Source organism: Urocitellus parryii, chromosome 9 (genome assembly GCF_045843805.1).
Source record: "Urocitellus parryii isolate mUroPar1 chromosome 9, mUroPar1.hap1, whole genome shotgun sequence".
In the NCBI taxonomy this organism is placed as follows: domain Eukaryota; kingdom Metazoa; phylum Chordata; class Mammalia; order Rodentia; family Sciuridae; genus Urocitellus; species Urocitellus parryii.
The window spans coordinates 115,565,375-115,589,533 of NC_135539.1; the positions used below are offsets into that span (position 1 = coordinate 115,565,375).

The 24,159-nt window shown below is 36.1% G+C and overlaps 1 protein-coding gene across 9 annotated transcripts in view; it reads right to left on the reverse strand.

Annotated features, from left to right (window-relative positions):
- Ppp1r12b (protein phosphatase 1 regulatory subunit 12B) overlaps positions 1-24,159 on the reverse strand; it is a 204,054-nt gene that overhangs the window by 110,969 nt on the left and 68,926 nt on the right. For 5 of the 9 annotated variants that reach the window (XM_026397107.2, XM_026397105.2, XM_077802990.1 and 2 more), the window contains exons 6-14: positions 23,626-23,700; positions 22,094-22,173; positions 21,293-21,432; positions 15,432-15,544; positions 12,598-12,801; positions 11,393-11,475; positions 10,282-10,407; positions 7,628-7,810; positions 3,786-3,968 (exon numbers count right to left, since the gene is read on the reverse strand). In XM_026397107.2, coding sequence (XP_026252892.2) covers positions 3,786-3,968; positions 7,628-7,810; positions 10,282-10,407; positions 11,393-11,475; positions 12,598-12,801; positions 15,432-15,544; positions 21,293-21,432; positions 22,094-22,173; positions 23,626-23,700 — 1,187 coding nt within the window. Of the gene's footprint in view, positions 1-3,785; positions 3,969-4,200; positions 4,565-7,627; positions 7,811-9,722; positions 9,754-10,281; positions 10,408-11,392; positions 11,476-12,597; positions 12,802-15,431; positions 15,545-21,292; positions 21,433-22,093; positions 22,174-23,625; positions 23,701-24,159 lie in introns of those variants that run through there. The other 4 variants (XM_026397109.2, XM_026397108.2, XM_026397112.2 and 1 more) reach the window with 3 other exon arrangements.

Genomic DNA, 24,159 nt, shown 5'->3' on the forward strand with positions numbered 1-24,159 from the left:
AAATGGTGTGTTTTATTTGATCAAGTCATTCTCCTGCTGAAAATTCTTCAGTGATATTCCATAGCTCTGAGAATAGAAGATGATCAAGTTTCTTAGCATTGCATAGACAAAAATCTACATGATTTGGTTCCTGACTACATTTCTCCATAATTTCCAAAGTATGTGCAGTAGAATACCAATCTTATATTCCTTTGAGGGAAAAGAACCTATTCTACAGGCAAAAAATTCAGACAATGCTGCAAATTCTAACTATTCCTAAACTCTACTCTACACACCCCCCCCCACCTCCTACAGAGGAATGACCCTGAGAAGGCTTCAGAGTGATCCCGTTTAACTTTGTTTTACCCATTGCTTTCCAAATTAATTTGGCCACTCAATGCCTTTCTTTTCCCCCTTCATCTAAATCTATTTCATAAAAGACACTTTTAAAAATGTTACACTAGCCTTCCTGTCCTCTAGCTTCAGACATAGTAAACTTACTGTTTCTTGAAATTCTTGGGTTTTCTGCAAAATACCATCCTCTTATTAGTACTTTTAGTTAATTTCTACCTTTTTTTATTTTAAAGTTCAACTCCAGTCACCTTTTTTGGTAAGGCTTTCCAGCCACCCCACTCAGTCTAAATCAGATTTCCCTCTGCCTCAGTCCTATAGCAATCTATTCATACTTTTATCAAGGTACTTAAAATCTGTACTGTAATAGTTGATTTGCTTATATGCCTTCCCACAACAGATAGATTAAAGATCCTCAAGGGCAGGAGAGAGGTTTTCTTTGGCCTTGTAACCTTGATACTTTTGTGACTGGCTGTTTCAAAAATTCTTCAAATGGATTATCATGCTTATTAGCATATAAATCTAGAATCCTTACCTTTGGCTATAAAATCTGGCATTATATAGCTCCTACCTACTCCTTAAACTTCATCTTAGAATACCATTTCCCTCACTCTGCATTGACTCACAATGCCATCCTTCATTTTCTCCAAAGGATCAAAATGCCTTCCCATCTTAGTGTCTGAAAACTGCACCTAGCTGCTACCTATCCTGAAAATCTTGGTTTGAGCATCACACCCTATGAAAGCCTTCTTCTTTGATCCTCCAGGAGAAGGAAAGTCTTCTAAATCTTCTGTCATACACTGTTATAACAACTCATATTACCTCTTTATGAAACAGGTTGAGGATCCTTTATCCAAAAGGCATAGTACCAGTGTGACTGGGTTTTGAAAAATTAATTTTAGAATATTTGTATATACATGAGATATCTGAGAGATGGAACTCAAGTCTAAATGTAAAATTATTGTTTCATATACATCTTTCCACATAGCATGAAGGAAATTTTATGCAATATTTTTTAGTGCACTTGTATTTTGACTGCAACCTGTCAGATGAGGTTAGGTATGGAATTTTTTACTTGTGGCATCTTGTTGGTCCTCTAAAAGTTTTAGACACTGGAGCATTTCAGATTAGATTTTTGGATTAGGGAACTGTACTTCTCATAATTTTACTGAAAGTTTTTATAATTAAAGGAGATTATAATTAAGCTGAATTTCATATGGACCTTTATAAATGCATCCTGAAGGTAATTTTATGCAATGTATAAAATAATTTTGTGCATGAAACAAAGTTTCATAGTGAGGAGTTTTCCATTTGTCATGTCATGTCAGCACGCAAAACATTTTAAATTTGCAGTATTTCAAATTTGGGATTTTCAGATTAGGGATGCTTAGTCTATATGTACTATAAGTTTAATCGTTGTTTAACATTTCTTTGTCTTTGTCTCTAGCATGTTTTCCAAGGGCTCAGATCATATTTGTACCTGGAAACTGGCAGATATTCAATGAATATTTTGAAAAGAATAAGTACTAGTATATATGAAGTGCCTCTTTATTTAATGTCTCCCTATTTATCTATTGTGCCATTCCTAAAATGTTCTTATCATGGCCTCTATTAGATACACCATATTTATCTTATAAATCACTAATAGCCTGACTTAATAATTTTATTCATATAGCTACTGCTTCTTGAGGAAATATACCTGGTAATCCTGTGTGGCACATAGCTTATACTCAATAGATATCTGCGGATAAAACTTCTAAAATAAAATAAAAAATCTATAGCAAGTGCTCTTATTTATTATAGGTTATAAAATTCCCAGAAGGCAGTAACCATCTAAGTTTCTCTAAACAATAGTTCATTTAACTAGATCCTTAAAAAAATAGTCTGATAAAAGACCCAATTTCCCCATCTTTTTAGGGACCATGATCTTAACGAGGAACTTAATTTTTTAAATTTCTCAGCTCAAATTTTTTTAAAGAGAGGTGGTTTTTTTCAGCTAATGAAAAGATTACTTTTGCATTTAGTTTCTTTTTTTTTTTTATTGTTGGTCGTTCAAAACATTACATAGTTCTTAATATATCATATTTCACAGTTTGATTCAAGTTGCATTTAGTTTCTAGATGAAACTAATAATACCTGCATTACATCTGAGCTAGTAAATATGTAAGCATTAAATATTTGAGGGACTTATTCATATTCCTTGTCTAGCAGTCAAGCAAAGGAGGACAATTCTTCACTCTAAAACTTATTTGCCAAGATAACTAGTTTTCTTCAATTTTCATGTTAAAAAAATACTATTTTCTAACTCATTTAACATCTTTCTCCCTTTACTTCTCAAAGTGTATTTTAAAACTGGTTTTAAAATGATTAAAAAGTTCAATTCTTATTATGTCTCATAGATGCTTTTTTTTTTTTTTTTTGGTCCTGGGGATTGAATAAACCCAGAGGTATTTTACCACTGAGCTACATCCCCAACACTTTTAATTTTTTATTTTGAGACAGGGTCTCCCTAATTTGCTTAGGGCCTTAAAAGATGCTGAGACTGGCTTCAAACTTTCGATCCTTCTTCCTCTGCCTCCCAAGTCACTAGGATTATAGACATGTGCCACAGTGCCTGGTTTATTTTTGTATCTTAAAGATCTTCCACTTTATCCAGCTAGATGATAAGATTTTTGGACTTTTTTACATGTACATACACAGTCAGTTATAAAATCTCCTGCCTTTGAAATTCAAAATAATATTAAGTCAAACTGAAATCTAAATTTTGATAAGATTTCACTCTTTTCTAATTTTTAAGTAGTTCTGAAATTTCCAAATAGAGAAATTTCCACCTTTCTTTAAAAAAATTTTTTATTTTCTTTTATTCTATGTTTTATACTTCTCCCTTGGTCCCTAAGATTCATAATCCTAACAATTAAGAAGTTCTTTTTAGCTTCTACCCTGAGAATATACAACTGCTCTTTCACAATTTATTTCTAAAGAAAATACAGACTAGCCAATGATTATCCTTCTACCATATCATCATATACTGCTCAGTTCCTTTTGTGGTATAATTCTCAAATTCATTAGAAATACATATCCTACCTCTATTCTTCAAGAGTTTTATCAGACTATTACTGTCTTCCCTGACAGAGAAGTCATTATGAACAACCCAGAACAAAAGATATTTCACTACTCTTCAGGTTCCCCATCACAAAATATAGAAATAATGCCTGACAACTATGTCTCACATGACAAATAGAAAAAAAATTAACTATACCCATAATAGAATGTTTATGTTAAATAATAAAAAATAATTAAGATCACCACCAAAACCTCCGAGTCAAAAGACAAAACCCAAAATTAAGATCTATTTCCAAAAATTTATTTGTAATTGGGGAAAAGACTTCACACCTACTGCTTTATCTCCTAATTAAAAACAGATCCCCCACAAAGCAAAGAGTAACCTAACATACCTCCTCTTCTCCCTTGCTTCCACAGAGGAGTCTGTTCCAGTAGAGGAGAGCACAGTGGCAGCTGTGACCCCATTGGCAGAGCTAGGTGGAGGACGATTGGTGATCACACAGAGCGGGGTGCTACAAGAGACACCCTCTGCTGTCTTCTCTGTTGTAGAGTCAGCCTGGGATTTGTAAGGAGTCCTGAAATCAAAAGAGAAATGAGCAGAAGAATAGTCAGCTTGCAATACCATAAAGCACTGGCTCAGAGACAGGAAGGTTAGAGAGGGCTAACTACAGAATCTTCTTACTCAGATTTTGTTTGTTGATTTGTTAATTCTGAGCTCTTAAATCTTAGAACAGTGTAATTACATGTTTAGTTGGACATCCTCTGCCTGAGGACTCACACTTAATTTTATTATTATTATTTTTTTGTCTGAGATCAAAAAACAAAAACAAAAATTAGCTATATGGTACCAAGCAAAGTGACATATGCAAGAGTGCTTTAAATGACTCCTCATTACCATCTGGCCTCCCTCCACACATGCACACAGAGACAGTGTCTTGCTACACAGGAGAAAGACACTAAAGTCACTTACGATATTAGTTTCCACCTGTCCCTCAATTCTCGGCAGTGGGAGTCTTTGTGGTAGTCCTCAGTCTAGATTTGATGACCATCTTCTTGAATTATCCATTTGAAAAATACTCTACAACCTCAGTATGTTTAGTTCTCCCTCACCTAGTTCAGCAACTGCAGTCTCTTTTCATTTAACAAAATGCCTAATTGTCTGTATTCGTAACTGCACAAGGGAGAAATTAAAACAAAAACCGAATAGGAATTCTGTATGTAACCTTAGCTACAGACTTTTCAACAGCAAGCTGTATAATTAAACTCATTTATGTGAAAACAAGATCTTTGTTTCTTAACAAAGAGTTAGGAGCAACCATTGGCTCTCCACCCAAAATGCTATCATTTGTGATGTCACAGCTTGTTGCTGGGGTAACAGAGATCCAAAATTGATACAGAGATGGCAAAAGCAATGAAAAGCATGAATGTTAAAAATCTGTTTTTCACCCACTCACAATTATTACCAGAAATGTTTATAAGTAGCTATAAGTTCACTTCCAAATAATCAATTATTAGAATAAGCTTAAAAGAAATAATTGGATAAGAATCTATTATGGTACTTAGATACAAATGTAAAAATAGAATACTTTTAAAGATGGAAGTGGTATCTAAAAAATATAAGCTACTTTTCCAGAAGTGTAATTTTTTATTCATTTTCTAATTTGAAAAATTAAAGGTAAATAATTCCCCAAACTTATTAATCTATAGGGAGTACTAATAAAATTAAAAACACATTTATGAAAAATTATAGGCATGGCAGCACACATCTATAGTCCTAGCTATTTGGGAGACTAGCTACCTATAGTTCAGGAGGTCAGGGCCAGTCTGGGCTACACAATGAGATCCCGTTTCAAAACACAAACAAACAAACAACAATAAAAACCCATTAGGTAAGGTTTTTCATACCTTACTTAAGGTTTTTTTTTTTTTTAGGTTAATAACATATTTTGTTCTCTGCATTTCTTAAGCTATTAAAATATCAGAGATGTAATTTTATTAAATCATACAACAGAATTTTTACTATTATTTTGAAATGTGATATAATTTCACAAGAAGATAAGAGACTAGGAAAAACTCTAGAGCAGGAATCAAAGTTGGTACAATGGAGTAGGATAAATATAGGCTTTGGGTTTAAGGTAATTTACTGTCTGATCTCTTCTTCATCTATAAAATAGGAATAATGATATCTTTACATGCAGGATTCTTGTGATAACTAAACAGTGCTGCAGAACTCCTAAAATAGTACCTGGGATAAAATATAAATTCACTGGAAACAAAACAGCGACAAAATGGATAAGAGCTTTGAAATGGACAAATCTGCGTTCAAATCCTGCTCAGGTCCTTACTAGCTGTGTGATGATGGGCAGATGACTAAGCTTTTGGTCTCCGTTTCCTCATCTATAACATAATACTTAATCAACCGTGAAGCTCTTTTTTCCCATGTTTTTTATTGGTGCATTATTTTAATTGTATATAATGGTAGGAGGTATTGTTACATATTCATACACGCACACTACAAAACAATATAATTTGGCAAATAGCACATATACTGGGGAGCTCTTTATGAAACTATAAATAATATGTGTACTTAAGATGGCTAGTTGCCTAAGCCATATCCATTGTTCATTACTAACAGTACCCCTATATCATTGAGGACAGCAATGTACCTATTAAACATCTACATCTACCAATGTACCTATTAAAGCCTCCCTATAAACTGGAGATATCCAAGGAGATATAAACAGAAAACTAGTAGTTCTGAGAAAGTTTTCGGTTCAGAGGCATTCCATCCCTGCTGCTTCCCTCTTTCCTCCTGCTTCCTCCCTTCATTGCAGCCATAATGGCTAGAGCCCCAGCAGTTATTTTGTTTACTGAGTCAATCCATAGAAATAGATGCCATGATGTAAAGATTACAGAGTAGAAACACTGAAAAAAATCTGGATCCTTTAATGACTTTAGAGCTATTAGGTTAGCCCTGACTATTTCTGTGCTTCCTACAAGAAAAGGATATAAACCTTTATCTTATTTAAGGCACTATTATATGTGAGTAAAGCAAATCTCAATATAATTTGTGTATAGTCACTGAGCCAATGCCTGTCACATAATAAGGTTCAAAAATGATGTCTATATTTACTTTTCCCCAATGTCAGTTCTTAATAGTTAATCAAGTAACCTATCTGTGTTTTGGCTTCTTCATCTATGATGATAATAATTACCATATCTGTATAGTTGGATAATTATGGGATCCAATAAATTTCTACATAGTTATACAGTATTATTTTTATTAATCAGACATAAGCCTGTCCCTCCTTATAAATAACTGGATTATTATGAGAACCTAATGAATTTCTACATAATTATACCGTACTATAATAACCCATCATGATCTTATCCTTTCTGGTCAAATTAATAATCACTACTTGTTTTCAGGAAAGAAATCTAGTAAACTGACAAGTATCAATAATCACCACTCTAACTGGTGTTCTTACAACATGTCTTCATTAATAATTTTACATTTTCTTTTGTGTCACCCGTAGGGACAAGACCCACAAAAATTATACCTCAAAAGCAAAAAGGTCTCTGACCACATGAAAAAGATTAAAGAACCATAATTAAAACCACAGCTAAAGTGCTGCCATACTTTCACAATGAAACTCTGCCCATGGAATCCCTTAGATAAACTAGAAACCAAGGAGATACTGTCCCCAAACATTGTAGACAAGCCCGAATCTCTCCTTTCCCACAGCATTCCCAGAAAAACATTCTCATTGGCTGGGAATTTTTAGAAGGCTGTAAGAGGCTTTTAGAATATCAGATAGCTTTCCTTCTTATCTGGGTTTGTATGCCATCTTCCATCTTCCAAAACAACAAGAAACTCCCACTCATAATTACTAGAAAGTTAAAATATAAGAATATTTTAAATACTTAATTTACTGCAATAGGTATAACCATTAAATTGTACTCAGAACTGGTAAAATTGTTGAGAGATAAAAGCAATCATGTTAAGTTGATCCTTGAATCCCAAATACAATGATACATATCCTATGTTATTCATTAAGCAATGGTTAACTGGCTAAGAAAAGCCAAAACAAAAGCATCTCCATTAAGTTATGGAAATTTTCACAGGAATTCATATTTCCACCTCAGTGACAAAGTCTCTTTAGTTCAAATCTCATGTGTTTCCAGAGGTATTAACTTTGAAGAATGCAACTCAAATGGCTCCAAGAAGCCTTACCTGCCATGGTGTACAGATGCAGTAGTGTTTGCACTGATTGGTGCAGGGCAAGAAGAGGCAGGTTGCCACTGGCTGCCCTGAGAGGTAGATGAACCAATGGTAATGGGTGAGGTAGCAGGAGATGAATTGCGATTGGCTGAAATGTAGGGACTTGTGGGGTCACTACTTCTACCAAATGAAGCACTGCAAAATAGCACACAGTCACTTTCTTCAGGACATGCTGCTCACCCACCATTTCCCAGCACCACCTTCCCACATTCCCAGATTGTTCAATTGAAAGGAATATAGACCAAAGAGAGGGCATGGCAACTGGGAAATGGAGTGCTCAACTCCAGCTGGAGCTGGGACACTGGCAGCAAGCAGGTGATCACCGGAAAGAGTGAAGCAATCATCACTCTTTTTAGAATGATCTTTAGGTCAGTCATCCAAAAGAGTGAAGGAATGTGAAGGAGGAGAGATGATATTTAACAAGGAAAAGCCAGAAAGTAGAATATATGACAAGAGTAGAAGCTCAGAAAGGGTAACAATAGGAAACAGAATAACTCTATTAGAAACAATAAGTCCCAACAAACCCAAGTCAAAAAAGTCATGCAATCCCAAATGTCTACCTGATATAGAAGCAGCACTGCAAAGCCAAAGTAAGATGAGGGAATTTGGAGAGGTTTTCAAATTTTAAAATAAAAAAGTGGACAGGAGTAAAGAAATTCTGAAAAAAATACCTTTGAGAACTGCAGTTATTTAATTTAAAGCCAAAATGCCTTTGGAAGGATTTGAAGTTTGAAGTCTAGAAAGTAATGTTGTATGGGAAACAAAAGGCAACTTTTCTTGGTTTCCAGTGAAGATAGGTAAGAACCATCTCAACTGCAGCAAAAAGTTACTTGGGTTAGAATTAAAAAAAAATACTTCCTAACTATAATAGTAATGACACACTTGAGGGGGTGATTAAAAAGGGCTATGCAGCCTTCTCTGGAAAAGAGGCTTTTTTGTTGGGTCCCATCCAAATGGATTCCTGCCTACATACAGACAAGAGATGACATAGAAAAGAAAAGTATACCAAGGCCTGGCACAGCCGGGGAACGAGAAATTCCTGTTTTTCTTTTCTGTTGAAAATGGTGATGGCACAGAATTCTTTCTTCTTGAAAAGATCATAAGAGAAGATTTTATAAAATCAAAAGGTGCCTTAGGGTTACAGAAGATATGCTTTGGAAATCCAAGGTGTGAAGCAAGTTGTACATCTTTTCTCAAAAAGTACTCTCATAATTAAGCACACTTTCCACTCTAAATAGAAGCAGCACTTTCCTTTCTGTTCACTGTAACCTGCCAGACTACATCTATCAAACCAAATGCCACTCAACCCATTTGCTAATGATATGGATCAAGGAAATCAGCAATCTTGGCACAAAATAACTCCATGCCTGAAAACAAAATAGCAGCTTTGTCCCCTTTCTATATCTAGAACATTATCTTCTGAGAAAAGTTTTCTTGAATTTGATTTCAACTGTGAGGAATAATAACCTATCTAGGCCTTTGCCATTAATACAAATAGCTGATAACCTCACATAGACAGAAACACTTAGTATATACAATAAAGAATCAGTGAAATCACTGACCTGTGCCTGTATAGTTACAAAATTGAACCCTTTCGATTTTGGCTATATCTGTAGAATTAAAGCAGTGGTTGTTTCTTTTATAGCTTATTATTTCCTGTGTTCTGACATTAACTATTTGACAAATCTTCCTGCCAAATGGAAATAAATTTTGATCTCAAACAGCTAATCTGCCCATATAGTCTATGGCCAAAGCCTGTTTCTAAGGTAACCAACCAGCCATCTAGGAAACCTAATGAAGGCATGAAGAGGCAGTTGGAGGGGTTAAGTGGAAGTGAAGAAAGAATTCAAAGTAAGCAGTGAAAAACAGATTCTTCCACATCAGCAGCAAAGTTCAAATTAAAAAATTAATTAAGTATATCTTAGAGCTAGCTTAATGGTTCTGGCAAAGGTGCTTTGCTTGCTGGCTAATACGTGGCAAAGAAAATAATTGCAGAAAAGGGAATAGAGATGAAAAAAAAGAAGGAAACCCATGTACCTTCTCTGCACCAAACTTGCGAGTTTCACATCTTGATGGATCTGAGGGCCATTAAAGTCATAAAAAAAAAAAAAACTCAAGTCCCTAAATTAACAGGCTTTAACATGAAACTTCTTTAATGCAATAGAAAACTGTTCCCATTTCCCACCCTTTACCACCCTACCATGTCCCCCCTTTCCTCCCCACAAAAACATAACACGATGAAAAATACTCTAGTTTTAGAAAGAGAAAAACCAGCTGTTGGACAAGGGTGTTTTAAATTCAGTCTTGCCCAGTGATGACTAGAAGTCACTTCTGATTGAAGATTTCAATAGGACTGAGAGGATAGAGACTAAAGTCAGATCTTTGGTAAGAATTTGGAATTAGCTTACTTTAATTTAGATATTAAGAAAACAAATTAATTTTAATTTTAAATTAGTCAAGATGTTAATCCCAAGAAATCTAAAAGCAATTTATTTGTTGATTCATTTTTGTGGTGCTAATTGGATATAAAAAGGCATGCAATTATTACCCATATTCCCATAGCCAAGTGAATGAAAATCATCTCCCAAACCCCTTGTGCCTGGTACCTTTTCAAGTAGGTTGATACATAGGTGGAAGGAGTAATTGTCTGTGGAGTTTCATTTCCCTTTGCTTCATCCTTCCACAGCTGCCGAGTATAGGAGCCACTCCTCACTAGATTAACAGCTGACTCTCTGTAGAAGCATGAAAGAAAAACAATCCAAACACTGATTCCTACCATCAGTTTTCTCCATGATACAATGCACAAGGGGAGAGAAGAGCCAACAGCAAACTGTAACATGGCTAAAGAAACAGATACATCTTTCCAGTGATTCTGTTTTATATATACCTGTTTTCTGTACAGACAAAGGATGACTATTACTGTCTGTTTTCTTCTAACAACTTCAAAGCCAACTAATTTCAACAGGTACCAAATTCCTCATATCAAAGGTCCTTCATCCTTTTGTAAAGAGAAGTCACTTTAGTTCCTTGTTTAAAAAGCACCCTGTAATCAGTCCCCAGTAGTAGGTTACTCATAAGTTAAACAGAGAAGGGACGGATGAAAAAGACGAAGTCTGCCACCATGGAAAAAGGTTACTACAGAAGGAGAAAGGAAAGGAAGACTTGTTGGGGGCCTCGTTAGCATTATAAATTAAAAGGCATCAAGGAAGGGGCTGTAGTAGGATTTTGGATCCACAGACATTCCATCTTTTGTGGGTGGAGGACCATACTGTGAGAAGAAAGGTTCTAGGTTAGGTTCTGCCCTGAGATGCAGGAGTACTTCAAAATCCCTGTATTGCTTTTAACTGGTGAGGAAGACTTTAAATTTTATCTACTTACAAATTATACATTGACCAAGTAAATAATATTTTTAGTGTTTTCTATATGATAAGCAGAATGCTAGGCACTAGAGGTCTTTGAGCAATCACACAGACATGGACCCTATCTTTATAGAGCCTGCTAGGGGAATAAAACTAACCCACAATTTGGAAGGGCCAGGGAGGATGTCCTACAAACAGTAACATCTAGATGGGCTGGGAAGCATTCTCAGAAGAAGGAACAAATAATTCATAACGTGCTAAGGACACCTACAGGAAGAAGGCAGAGGTATAATGGCCACGAGATCATTATGCCCAGAAGAGTTAAAGGAAACCATCTTCTGGTCTGTGCTATGATTACCTGTTCTCCTTTTCTTCAATGTCATTTGTGCTACTGAGCCTCCGGGATGCTAGTGAACTAAAGTAGCTTTTGTTTTCTCTTTCCTGTAAAATAAAAAAAAGCAAAGCACAAGAAAGGTACAATACTGATCCAGCATAAAACAATTTGGCTAAAAAAGCAAGAACTAATCTACCTATATAGTCTTATATCTGGTTCCACACTAATGCCATTGTGAGTGATATTAAAAAAGGTAGCTTTCAAAAGCTTATTCCTAATCACTCCATTAAAATCTCATAGGCAGTGAAATAATTCTCATAAGTAAGGATAGACAACGGTAGCACAAATTACACAAAGCAGTAGTCATGCCTTTGAAAAGTCATGGAGCGGGCTAGGGTTGTGGGAGAGCACTTGCCTAGCATGTGTGAGGCACTGGGTTCAATTCTCAGCACCACATATAAATATATTAATAAAATAAAGATCCATAATATCTAAAAAAATTTTTTAAAAAGTCATGGAGCTCTCCTCACTATTCTTAATCAAATAAGTCTATTGAATGGCTAGCATATCTTTTCCTTAAAATGCACAAAAGATATGCTGCAGAATTAATCCAATATGCCTTTCCTCTTCAAGTATTCTCCAGAAGTACAAGACAAAACAAGAGGACCATGATTATAAGGAAGATCTGATCCAGAAGAGGGTACTAAGTGAGCCCTATAAAATCTGGAACCAAATTCGTCCCTGATGAATACACAGAGGAATTATTTATGGTGTTAGCTTGATCATATGTCTATGAATTAAGAAGATTACAAGTGTAAAAATGTTTTTTCTAAATCCTAATGTGCCTGAGCTTCATTAGGATTCAAAGCCCAGCTAAGGAACTTTGCTTCTAAACATCAAAAGAGTGAAGTTTCTGGTATTGGTTCAAAAGAACCTTTTGAGCCATATCCAATTTTCTCTGATCCTCTATTTTACTCTAGATAAGAAGGTAAGCAAGAATGAACATATAAGTCAAAAGAAGAAGCTATATTTAAAATTTATTTTCTTTTTTGACCAAGAGAATAATAGCAAGCAAACAGCAACTTGATGATACTATCAATGTGTCTGTCTCCTTCCTCAGGTATTCTACATTCCTCTTAGAGAACAGAAAATATTTTCATTATTCCCAGGATTGAATTTTCATGAAAGAAAACTGCTTGGAATTCTCCCACATCCTGCTGGAATTGCACCTTATCTTTGTTGTCCAGCAGAGCAGAGATCCGAGGGCTTGAAGAAGAGCGGTAGATGGAAGAGCCTCGATCCCTTAGGCCTTCTCTGGAATTGGCCACTTCACTCAGCATGTTGTGACTGCCAGTTTTTTTGAGTCCCAATCTCCATGAAGAAGGAGATTCATCTTTGGCCTCTTCTTGCTTGTTAAAAAGGCTGGAGGAGAACTAAGAGGGAGGATGCAAAGAAAAGAAAAAAGCAAGGTCCTGATGAGCCTTCTGTTTGAGCCTATTTGCCCTTTCCATGCTTAACAAAGTTCAGTGAAGCAACTAAGGCAGCACCAGAGAACAAACACACGGTGGGCTGTCTGCCAATGTGCCCTCCTCACCTAGAGGACGCTTATCACCTCTCAAGACTCTCTTTCTCCCTAAGCCAGAAATAGCCTCCAATTCTCAGCACAGTTCTCCTCCCTGACAGATTTGTTCTGAGAAATAAAAAACCATTTGCTCTCCTTAACTGACCTGGAGCACCAGGAGGTTGATACAGATGTAGTGAATACAGATGAAGAGGTAGTGATACATCTTCTCTTGACTCACTGGGTAACTGAAAATAAGATATTTCACTTCTTAGGTCTCAACATGCTCATCTATAAAATGGTGATAATGAGTTTAATTCCTCCATATGATATGTGGAGTTTGAAAACACAAGATGAGCTAATGTGTAAATATGTCTGAAGGTACTATTGTGATAAGCTGATTTAATACTAATAAAATATCAGAGGCTCCTCCACACAAATTCTAACTGCCAACTTCAAAAGAACTTATTTGATGTTGGATAGCAGTTCCAAGAATTTTAGATTTCACTGACCACAAAATTTAAAAACTTTAAAGGTCAAAGGTTTCTACCTTTTTTCTTTTGTCTGGAGAGAAAATCTTTCAAAACATGAACAGCTCACCATCACTGTCATTATATTAAAAAGAAGAAGGAATTTTTAATTTTAGAAAAGAAAGTTTCACGCCTGGGGCTGAAGCTCAGTGGTAGAGCACTTGCCTAATACGTGCAAGGCTCTGGGTTCCACCCCTAGCACTGCATAAAAAAAAGGAAGCTTCATAAAAAGCTTACATTATCTTTAATTATAAATCAGGGAAAATTCATAGACTAGCATTAGCCCAAAGACCAATTTAGGGTATAATTAATTGGTCTTTGGAACACTACCCAACAGCTCCTTCCTAAGGTCTGGGAAACTTTTCAAGGTCATCATTACTGCTTGAAATAGTGAAAATGCAGTACAAATGTTAATGCATTCATCTCCAACTCATGCTCAGAGTTTTCTCTTCATTGTCACGTGAGTACATACATTTATATACTTCTTCCTTTTTATAAGTTACCCTAATTCTTAGGGAATCTTTCCCCCTTTCACAGTATTATTCAGCAAAGTGGAATCAGTACTGCATGTGTTTGTATTTTTAAAAATTTATTATTTTTCTTTTTGAAAATTAGGAAGTTTAGCTGGGTGCTGTGGTGCACACCTATAATCAGCAACTTGGGAAGCTGAGGCAGGAGGAACAAAAGTCCAAAACCAACCTGGGCAACCTGGTGGAGCCTGTCTCAAAAAAGGACTGGGAATATAGCTCAGTGGGAGAGCACCCATGGGTTCAATTCCCGGCAGAGCAAAAAACTAAAAATGAAATAAAAATAAAAACATAGGAAATCTAGTCACAACTAGAAGCAGTGACAGTATGTGAGGTACAACCAAGTGATTATATTCTATTTGAAGCCTGTGTAATGATTCACAATGATATTTCTAGGAATAAATAAGCAGCCAAGACTTGTTCTCTCATTTCCACAAGGACACCAGAAGCCCATCTTTCCAATTCATGAGGAAATAAGATCAATAAGTTAATATCTCCAAAACCACACGGTTTTTTCAACAGTTCTATTCCAAAGAATTTGGATCAATTCTTAACTTCAAAACCAATTTTGCACTTTGTAGAGTGGAACATCATTCAGCTCTGTCTCACTGACTAGGAGCCTACAGATTCTTAGTTTGTGTAAAGTTGTAACAGGAAGTGCTCCTGGAATTTCAACATGTTCTTTCTACTTCTGCCCTTTACCCATTATAAAGTATAAAGACATGAAAACAAAGTTTTAGAGAGAAGTAGAAAAAAGAGAATAGTCATCAAAGCAATTATTTTTGGATGCCAGATATCTTCCCAAACCTGTCTAAAGTTTATATATAGTTACCTTAACCTTGGATGTGAAAAAAAACAGGAAATGACTTTTAAAAAAAAAATGTTTTTGGTCCCAGAGTATTCTATCCTATATCTTAACCCATCTGTAGCCATATTTGGTGATGGTTTTACAAAAAGTATTTTTGGCAGTGTTATGCACTGATTCTTTATGTCCCTACAAAATTCATATATTAAAGCCCTAATCTCCAATATGTCTTATTTGGAGATGGGGCCAGTGAGTAGGTGAAAATGGTTAAACAAGGTCAACAGAGTGGGTCTCTCCTCCAACAGGGCTGGTGCCCTTATATGAAGAGGAAGAGACACCAGAGCTCCCTTTCTCTCCACCATGTTAGGACATAGCAAGAAGGTGGCCATCTTCGAGACAGAAGAGTCACATGGCTCATATACTGAATCCAGTATATTGGTCTGGGACTTCTCAGCCTTCAGAACTGTGAGGAATAAATTTCAATTGCTTACATCAACCAGTGTGGTATTTTGTTCTAGGAGAGGACTAAGGCAAAAGTATATCTTTATTGTTTTACAATAACATATCTTTGAGTCCTTTCTAAATATGTATTATTGCAGGAGGGTGAAATATAATACCCAAATAATTCCAAAGTACTCACTCTCCTAGCAGAAGAGGCAGAGAAGGTATTCTGAGCTGGTGTTGGTATCTGCTCCATGACACTACTCTTGCTTTCAGAGTTGGAATGGTTGACAGTGGCTTCTGGTTTTTTATCTGTTATTTAAGACAAGAGAAGTAACAAGTCCAAGTATGAAAACCATACCTTTGTGTGTCTATGTTCTTTACTGCTGACAGAAAAGGCTTGTTATCAGAACAGATTTTGGGGCCATGTAATACTAAACTCAAACTAAGATGAACTCTCCAGCCACTGTGGGCAGAAGAAAATAAACTCAACAGTATTCCCATCTTGTTTCTTTGGCAGTGTTATGCACTGATTCTTTATGTAAGCTCCAACTCTAATTTCCAGATGAAAAGTGAATATTGTTTCTACATTATTAGTAAAATCATATATAGAATTCATTAGTTACTACTTGGGAAGAATATGTGTTTGGGGGTTGCTTGGCAGGGAAAAAAACAAAAAGTGCAAGATAGACTTTGTTTTCTAGGTAATTATACTCAAAAGAGATAAGACTCTTTACAATGATAATAACACAATGTCATATAAAATTCAGGTACTAAAGTGGTTGATTCAGATCAACAAGTGCTAGAGAATTTCAGAGGAGGCAGATCCTCTGAGGGAAGAAACAGGGAAAATTGCTACATTAGTCAGGGTTCTCTAGAACAGAACCACAGAGGAAGCTGGAAGACAGTACTGACTGACAGGTGGAAGAGGAAGAAGGGGCATGAGTAATGGCTCAGAAATCAAAAGACATACATCTGATGGTCAGCAAAATGGCCATCCTACTTTAAATAGTGGGAATTCCTATGGTTACAATAGGAAATAAAGGTAAAAAGGGATTGGAGGGTGAGCTACAGAATAATATTATTGCTGAACTCACGAGTGGTCCATATCAGTAGGGTTATCAATCAGAAAGCTTGTCTTTTTATTGCTACAAACTAAATAACTACCATTGTGCCTGTGTCTAGTGAATTATGCACTGATTCTGATTTATGTACTCTGGAAACAACCCCAGAGTAACCTACTCATGAATTATGTGACAATTTTAAGCTATATCCTAACTGTGTGATACTAGAAAAGTATACTTATATTTAAATCTCTATTTTCTCACTGAGTCTTACCTTGTGGGAATTATGATAAAGATTAGAGATTATGTTCTAAAACTGCATAGCTCATTGTCTGGCCATAGTGAATCCCTCATTTTTTTAAAAAAATGTTATTTTTTTGAATTATTGTGAATATTCAAGGCATTCTTTAAATACTATCTGAGTATCTGTAGCCCTGAGAAATCCAGCTTACTAGCCAAATGTGACAGACTGTTACTGTAATAGCTCCCAACAAATCATGTCTCGGCGAATCCATACCCTTGTGCAAATCATGTCTCCATGAATCCATACCGTTTCTACATTGACTCTGGGCTTAGCCAGGTGATTTGCTATGGCCATGGGAACATTAGCAAATGTGACAAAAGTTAAGTTTGAAAAGTGCCTATACAGGGGCTGGGATTGTGGCTCAGTGGTAGAGCGCTCACCTAGCATGAGCGGGACCTGGGTTCGATTCTCTGCACCACATAAAACTAAAGGCATTGTGTTGTGTCCATCTACACCTAAAAATAAATAAATGTTTTTTTTTTTAAAAAAAGAAAAGTGCCTATACACTGAGCTTTGGCCTTTGACTGCTTTTTGAAGCATCTGCCACATGAAGAAGGAGAAGCTAAGTTGCTTGAAGATAGGAGTCACATGGCTCATTTGCACTAAACATCCTGCCATCTAGGACCTCATCCCTCTAGATGATTCAACAATTGACTATACAAACATGAGTGAACCCAGCATTACCATGAGGAGATACAAATCATACAGCTGAGCCCTTCTGAAATTGCCAATCCATTGAATTTGGTACACATAAGGTATTCTTGTTTTAAGCCACTAAGTTTGGGGACAGTTTTTACTCAGCAATAAATAATTGATTTACAAAATATTTAAGTCAAATAAATAAAAGCGGAAAAAGAAAAACTCTAATCAAAATGCTTATGTTCACCTCAAAATATAATTAATATCTTTACTACAACATAAGACACATGAAAAATATCATATTAAAAAGTTGTATCTGTGGGTCTTTAAAATTAGGATAAATGAATTCAACAAGTATTAGTTTAGTACGACACAGGTAATATTTGGAAAGGTTTTGGTATAATGCACTTCCTTGCATTTTCCCCACATATTTATTGAGCACCTTAATAGAAGGCCATGTGCTAGGAACTATGGTATATAGCAAGTCGATCAAGAAACATTACTTTCAAGTGCTTCCAAAGCTTGCTGGTGGGGGAAGAGCAGAAAGGAAGAGCAAAAAAGCAAATAATTCAAATATTAAACACTAGGGAAAAAGTAATACACCAGACATTCAAACAAATAGCTACAGGAATCAGGGGAGGGAAGAAAACCATATATTTCTATGGTAGGGCTCCATAAAGAAAAAGTTGATTGGAGCTGGGATTTGGGACATGAGTGAAATTTCAGTTGGCAGAGAACTGCAGAAATGAGTAGGGAAGCTTGCTAGAACCATCTGGCTTCTGCCCACACCAGGCTAGTGAAACTGCTCTCTAGGATTACTAGTGACTTCCTAATTGCTGTGTCATCCTTCAGCTCTCCCTTCTCACTACAGCCCTGATTTCTGAGGTAGAATGATGCATCCTGGTTTTCCTCAATCTCTCTGGTCACACCTTCTTTGCCTCCTTCAGTGATTCTATTTCACTTCCTTCCACTTCACATCCTAAGCACAGTATGTCAAGATTCTTTTTTGTACCTCTTTTCTCTAAAGTCTCTTCCTTAGGGATATCATCCTTTTCTAATTTCATCTTTCACTTCTGTGCAGATAATTTGCACTGGTCCCTTACTATTCTGAGGAGCTCCAGATCAAAACTATAAGTGCTATCTATGAAACCTAATTCACCTAACCTCCTATGGTGTCAATTTCTCAATCTAAAAAGTGGTGATAATGATATATACCCCAGAGTGTGATTATGAGGATTAAATAAAAATGTTTAAATGTGTGTTGCAAAGTAAAATGTACTGCAGATGTAAAGTTTTATTACAATTCCCTGAACTAAACATAATCTTTCTTACTAGTGAATACCAATGATTGGATTAATCTCTCTCACATGGCATGTATTTTACTCATGTATATATGCCTTTCTATTCCCCTACTAGACATATTCAACAAAAAAACATTTAGTGAATGTGAGTGCCTGCCATGTGCCAGGCATTGTGCTGAGACCTGGGGGCATAATAATAAACCCAGTGTTCCCAGCCAAAACAATGAGTACTAGAAGAAAATTAAGAACATGGTGCTAGAGGGATACAAACAGGGGAGCAATACTGTTGGGTGGGAGAACAGAAAAGGGGTCCATTCTTTGCAGATTTCAGTTATCAGAAAAACCTAAAAAATCACCATTTGAATCTGCTAGATCCTAAAGCTCCTAACAGAACTCACTAAACAAGCATCTGAAGGCCTGAAATAAATTTTAAAGTACAAATAAACATTCAACAGCAGGAGAGATCACAGCATGTTTAAAGAAATCGAGCAATATGGTCTGACTACAATATGTCCTTGCCTGTGTGTAGCACTGGAAAGGTCAGCTGGAGATAGATTATGAAAGGCCTTGACAGCCAGGCTACAGAGTTTGGGACTTAGTCCGTAGGCAAAGGTGGAGTGAGGAGGTAGTTCTAGGTTTTGAATTAGGTACACAATAGTTATAAGGGTGTTGTAGGTATTTTACTCCAACAGCAGTGTGGAGATGGGCTGCAGGGAATGAGATCTGGGGTGGTGGTACAAATCACAAGCAATGCCAGGAGTTCAAGTAGCTCCCTCCATTTTTTTTTTTTAATACCTTAGTAGATATAGCATAGAGCAAGCCCAATATTAATTCTGGGTAATATCTGAAAACTTGGCAATATGTCAATGCTCAATAGCTAATACAAAGGACAAAAAGAAACACATTTATAAATCTTTTTAAGTACTGACACTAGCATTTCCAGAGCAAGCTACACCTGATTAATAATAGAAATCCAAGTCTCAATGAATATAAGGTCATCTCCTATACTGCAAACCTAGCTGGTGTCTGTCTTCTCTATCGCACTGATGGACTCTAACCTCTGGTGACATTCAGTGAGCCTCAGATTGAAACATGAAGACAGGTGATATTCTCCCATGATTGACGGAAACCATATCAGGAAAGCCAGACATCATCAGAAGCTTGGGCCAAGACAACAGAGTAAGTTAAATATCTTCATTATAGGTAGTCCAGCTACAACAGAATTCAGAGGAAAATACAGACTTCATTATAAACTTAATGGGTGGCCTCTTCCCCTCTAACTTTGTTTTCAAGCTGGAAATGTCATTTTTTTTCATGAACTCAAATCTGGAGGGATAATGTGCCAATGAATGCAGGGCATATGTGCAATTAAAATCTTAGCTTACCATTTCTTTCCAATTATCTATGAGAACTATTCTTTGCAGCTGAATTTCTATTCAGTAAAATCCAGCTTATTATTTCTCAATGATTGCCGGCCTTTACAAAACCAAACCTATAGGCTATTTTATAGCTTAATGATCTGACCATGTTCAGCACCTCATTCTCATTTTTAGGGCTCCTGTCTTGTCAATAATAAACTTAAGAATCTCCATATGAGATTACAGTTAGCCTTCCATGGATTCAACTAACCATGGACTGAAAATAATTCAAGAAAAAAAATGTATACATATTGAATATGTACAGACTTTTCCCCCATCATTATTCCCTACAATACAGTGTAACAACTATTTACATAGCATTTATATTGCATTGTATATTATAAGTAACTTAGAATTATTTGAAGTACACAGGAGGGTGTGCATAGTTTATAAGCAAATACTGTATCGTTTTAAATAAGGGACTTAAACATCTAAGAATTTTGATTATCTATAGGGGTCCTAAAACCAATTTCCCAGAATACCTGGGAAGGACTGTACTGTTATCAATGAACGTCATATAGGGCCTGTAATCCCAATGACTCGGGTGATTGAGGCAAGAGAATCTCAAGTTTAAAGCCAACTTCAGCAACTTAGAAAAAAAAAGGAATGGAGATGTGGCTTGGTGGTTAAACACCCCTGGGTTCAATCCTGACACAAAAAGGAAAAAAAAAATGATAAAGATAAGCCAGGCATGGTAGTGCACACCTGTAATCCAAGCTATTCAGGAGGCTGAGACAGAAGGATCACAAATTCAAGGTCAGCCCTGGCAACTTAGTGAGATCCTGTCTGAAAAAATGAAAGGGCTGGAGTTTAAGTTCAGTGTTAGAATGCCCCTGGGTTCAATTCCCAGTATTACCCCTCCACTAAAAAGAATCATAAAGGTAAATATGATATTGTTCCTTTCTTAATCCTCTATTCAGGACCTGAAGGAACCTTATATAATAAGGAGAAGGATGGGGGACGGGGGTTGGGAAGGGTGGTTGATTTTAGGATTCTGTTTAGGGAATCAAACTAACCTGAGAACTAAGTACAAATTTTCACCAGTTCATCAAAAGTATTTGACCCAAAGAGACATAGTGACTTTTTGGAATCTGATCTTGATGCTATTTACAAATTCAAGGTTAGGACAGCTGGCTCCCGCACACAGAATTCTCTGCGCACCTTACTACATGGCTGCATAGAAACTGGAAGATATAGTTTAACAGAGCTCACAGCTTTTATAAACAAGTTGTCACTAGCAATTTGATCTCTTTTCTTTGAAAACTAAATTTGCAGTGCCTTGAGGCCTGGCCAGCTTTCTGACAAGCAGTGGAAATGGAGGATCTTTGCATTACCTGCCTCCTTCTCAGTTTCTGACTCAGAAGCTTCATCTTCACCTTCCTCTTCCTCTGAACTAGAGCTGCTGGATTCTTTACTTTCTTCCTCCATTTCTTGGGACTTGGGTGTCTCTTCCTCATATAGCATCTTCTCTTTGCTAAATTAAAGACACAAGTTGAATATAATTCAGAAGTAATGACAACAGGTAAAATAAGGAGAACAAATCTATAGACTATAATATATAGAGAGGCAATAGTAGAAATATATTTAAATCCTTCTTTATATCTATGTGTTCATCTGAACTCTGGAGTTTTGGTTTTTTTTTTTTTTTTTTTTTTTCAGATTAAGGTGTAGTATTGACTCTTGAATATGACTCGAGGAGATCTGGCCTGTTCAACATACAGAAAAAAAGGAAACCATGACTTGTGATGATGGGTAGATATAAAAAAACAAAAACTTAGCAGATGCTTACTCACAACTTACTACATGCCAGGAATCATGCTAGGCACCAAAACAGTGGTAAACAACAGAACTTACAGTGCATTTATGGGAATAGATGGGACTCAGAACCCTCAAGCTAGGATAGGAGAAACGCTGCATGCATGCAGTCGTCATTAATTTCTAAGTTTAAAGCACATTCACCTATTCTCAGTGTTTTTCACCCATATCAATGCCGTCTCCCTGTCCCTAAACTTTTTAACATGTTTGAAGATGATCTGAGTAAAACAAACATAGTTTCTTCACCATATAAATTCTCAGGGTCAGTCTGACATATTAGAACACAGCTTGAACCCATTCCTCAAGCCCAAGTATCTTACTTCTTAAAGAGTCCACTCTGCAACTTGCTGTTCAGGTCTGACTCAATGAGTTTATTTCGTGTCTCCTTTTCACTTCGAAGCTGAAAATTGATAAAACAGAGAAAAGGAAATAGTTGACTACTGGTGAAAAATCAGCAGTATTAAGAAGAACCCAATGGCACTATCATCCTGAAGAAGACAGAACCCACACTAAAGTAGGGGAAAAGAAACTGAAAAAAAGAGAAACACATCAGTTGGGTCTCCTTAGGAAAAAATGACAGAGGAAAATCCTCATCCAGATTAGACAAGAAAAAACATGGTGTTAACGCTTCAAGAAAACTTCCTGTTTCAAATACCCAAATCCCAAAAAAAACTAGCTTCTGAAGAACGAAAGGCCAGCAGCAACTTGGAAAGAATTCTATATGATCCCTAACTAAAATATGTTGACAATAATTCTAAAGAAAACACAGGTACCAAAATGGGAAATTAGCCCTTAGAATGATATTTAGATGCATGCTCTAGACAATATGTATTCTATCCCTAGAGCCTAAAGTTATGTAGGAGACATGGGTATGAATCATTATCATAATTGTAGAAATGTTATTCAGTGACAATATTATTTAGGCTCAAAAACATAATAATGTTTGGTAAAGAATTTATAGGAATCTTCTCTATGATTTTTGTAATTTCTTCGTGAATGAAAAATTATTTCAGAATAAAAAGGTTTTAAAAACCTAATTATGCAAAGCATACATCTTATATTAGGAAGACTGTTGCTGCTATATAACAGGAAAGCCACTGATTTTTTTTTTTCCTATTCTACCCTGTGGTCACTGATCTTTATTCTCCTCACCAAATTACTCATCCCCTTTGTGGGGAGTAAATGTGACACATTCATTCTTCATCTCTTTATTGGAGGTGGTTTTCCATGCTGCAGTTTGTGCATGGGCACCAGGTGTGTGTAGCACTAAGCAGAATGGCACAGGTAACCAAATGAAAAAAAGATTTAAAATGAAGAGGAAGGAGAAGAGGACTGAATTTTGGATGTTTCATGGAATCTAGAATAAGTATGAATCACTGACCAATACTGTCCAATACCAAATAACTGTTTTATCATTTTATATTTGTTAAGAAAGATAAATATTCCTCTTTATAATCAATATGCTTTAAATTATATACTTTTAGTTAATAAGAAAAAGAAAAAATTATGAGTCCTGCATTCTAGTATTCATTTGGAAAAAAAGCTCTTAATTTGAACATAAGCATTTTCTAGAACTCAAGTGTATAGTTTTTTTTTGTTGTTGTTGTTGTTGTTTGTTGCTTTCATCTGCTTCAAGGATATCTTACAACAAGCAAACTTTAACAACAGTGGTTTTTAGAATACTTTCTTCTAACAGACTCTTGATAGTTCCTGAAGGAAACAATGAATATCTCTGGAATGCGGAAATGTCCAGTTCAGTTCTCAACAGACATAATAAAAGCAAGCAACAGTGATACCCACTGTAGACCGCAAACTGCTAGAAGAGCTTTCAAAGTATGAAACAGTGACTCACCACATTCTGCTTCTTCTGGAGCATCTCCAAATGCTCCACAAGACCCTCATCAGCCACATCAAATGGTGTCTGACCCTGGGAGAGAAAAGGGGCACAATGACTGATAGAAAATAGAAGCAGTTATTATGTAACTTTATTTTATCAGGGACTATGCAATATTCACTTTCTGCCTTAGATTCCAATGATACAGGCTGAGTATCCCTTATCCAAAATGCTTAGGACCAGAAGTCTCTGAAATTTTTTCAGATTTTGGAATATTTGCATATACATAATAAGATACATGGAGGATAGGATCCAAGTCTATACACAAACATCATTCATTCTTCATATACAACTTGTACATACAGCCTGAAGGTCATTTTATACAATATGTTAAATAATTGTGTGCTTTAAAGGTGTGGAATTTTCCACTTGGGGCATTATATTAGCACTCAAAAAGTTTCAGAGTTTGGAGAATTTCAGATTTTAGATTTTTGGATTAGGGACACTCAACCTGTAGATGCTTTCCAAATTAATCTACCCTACTTTATGATA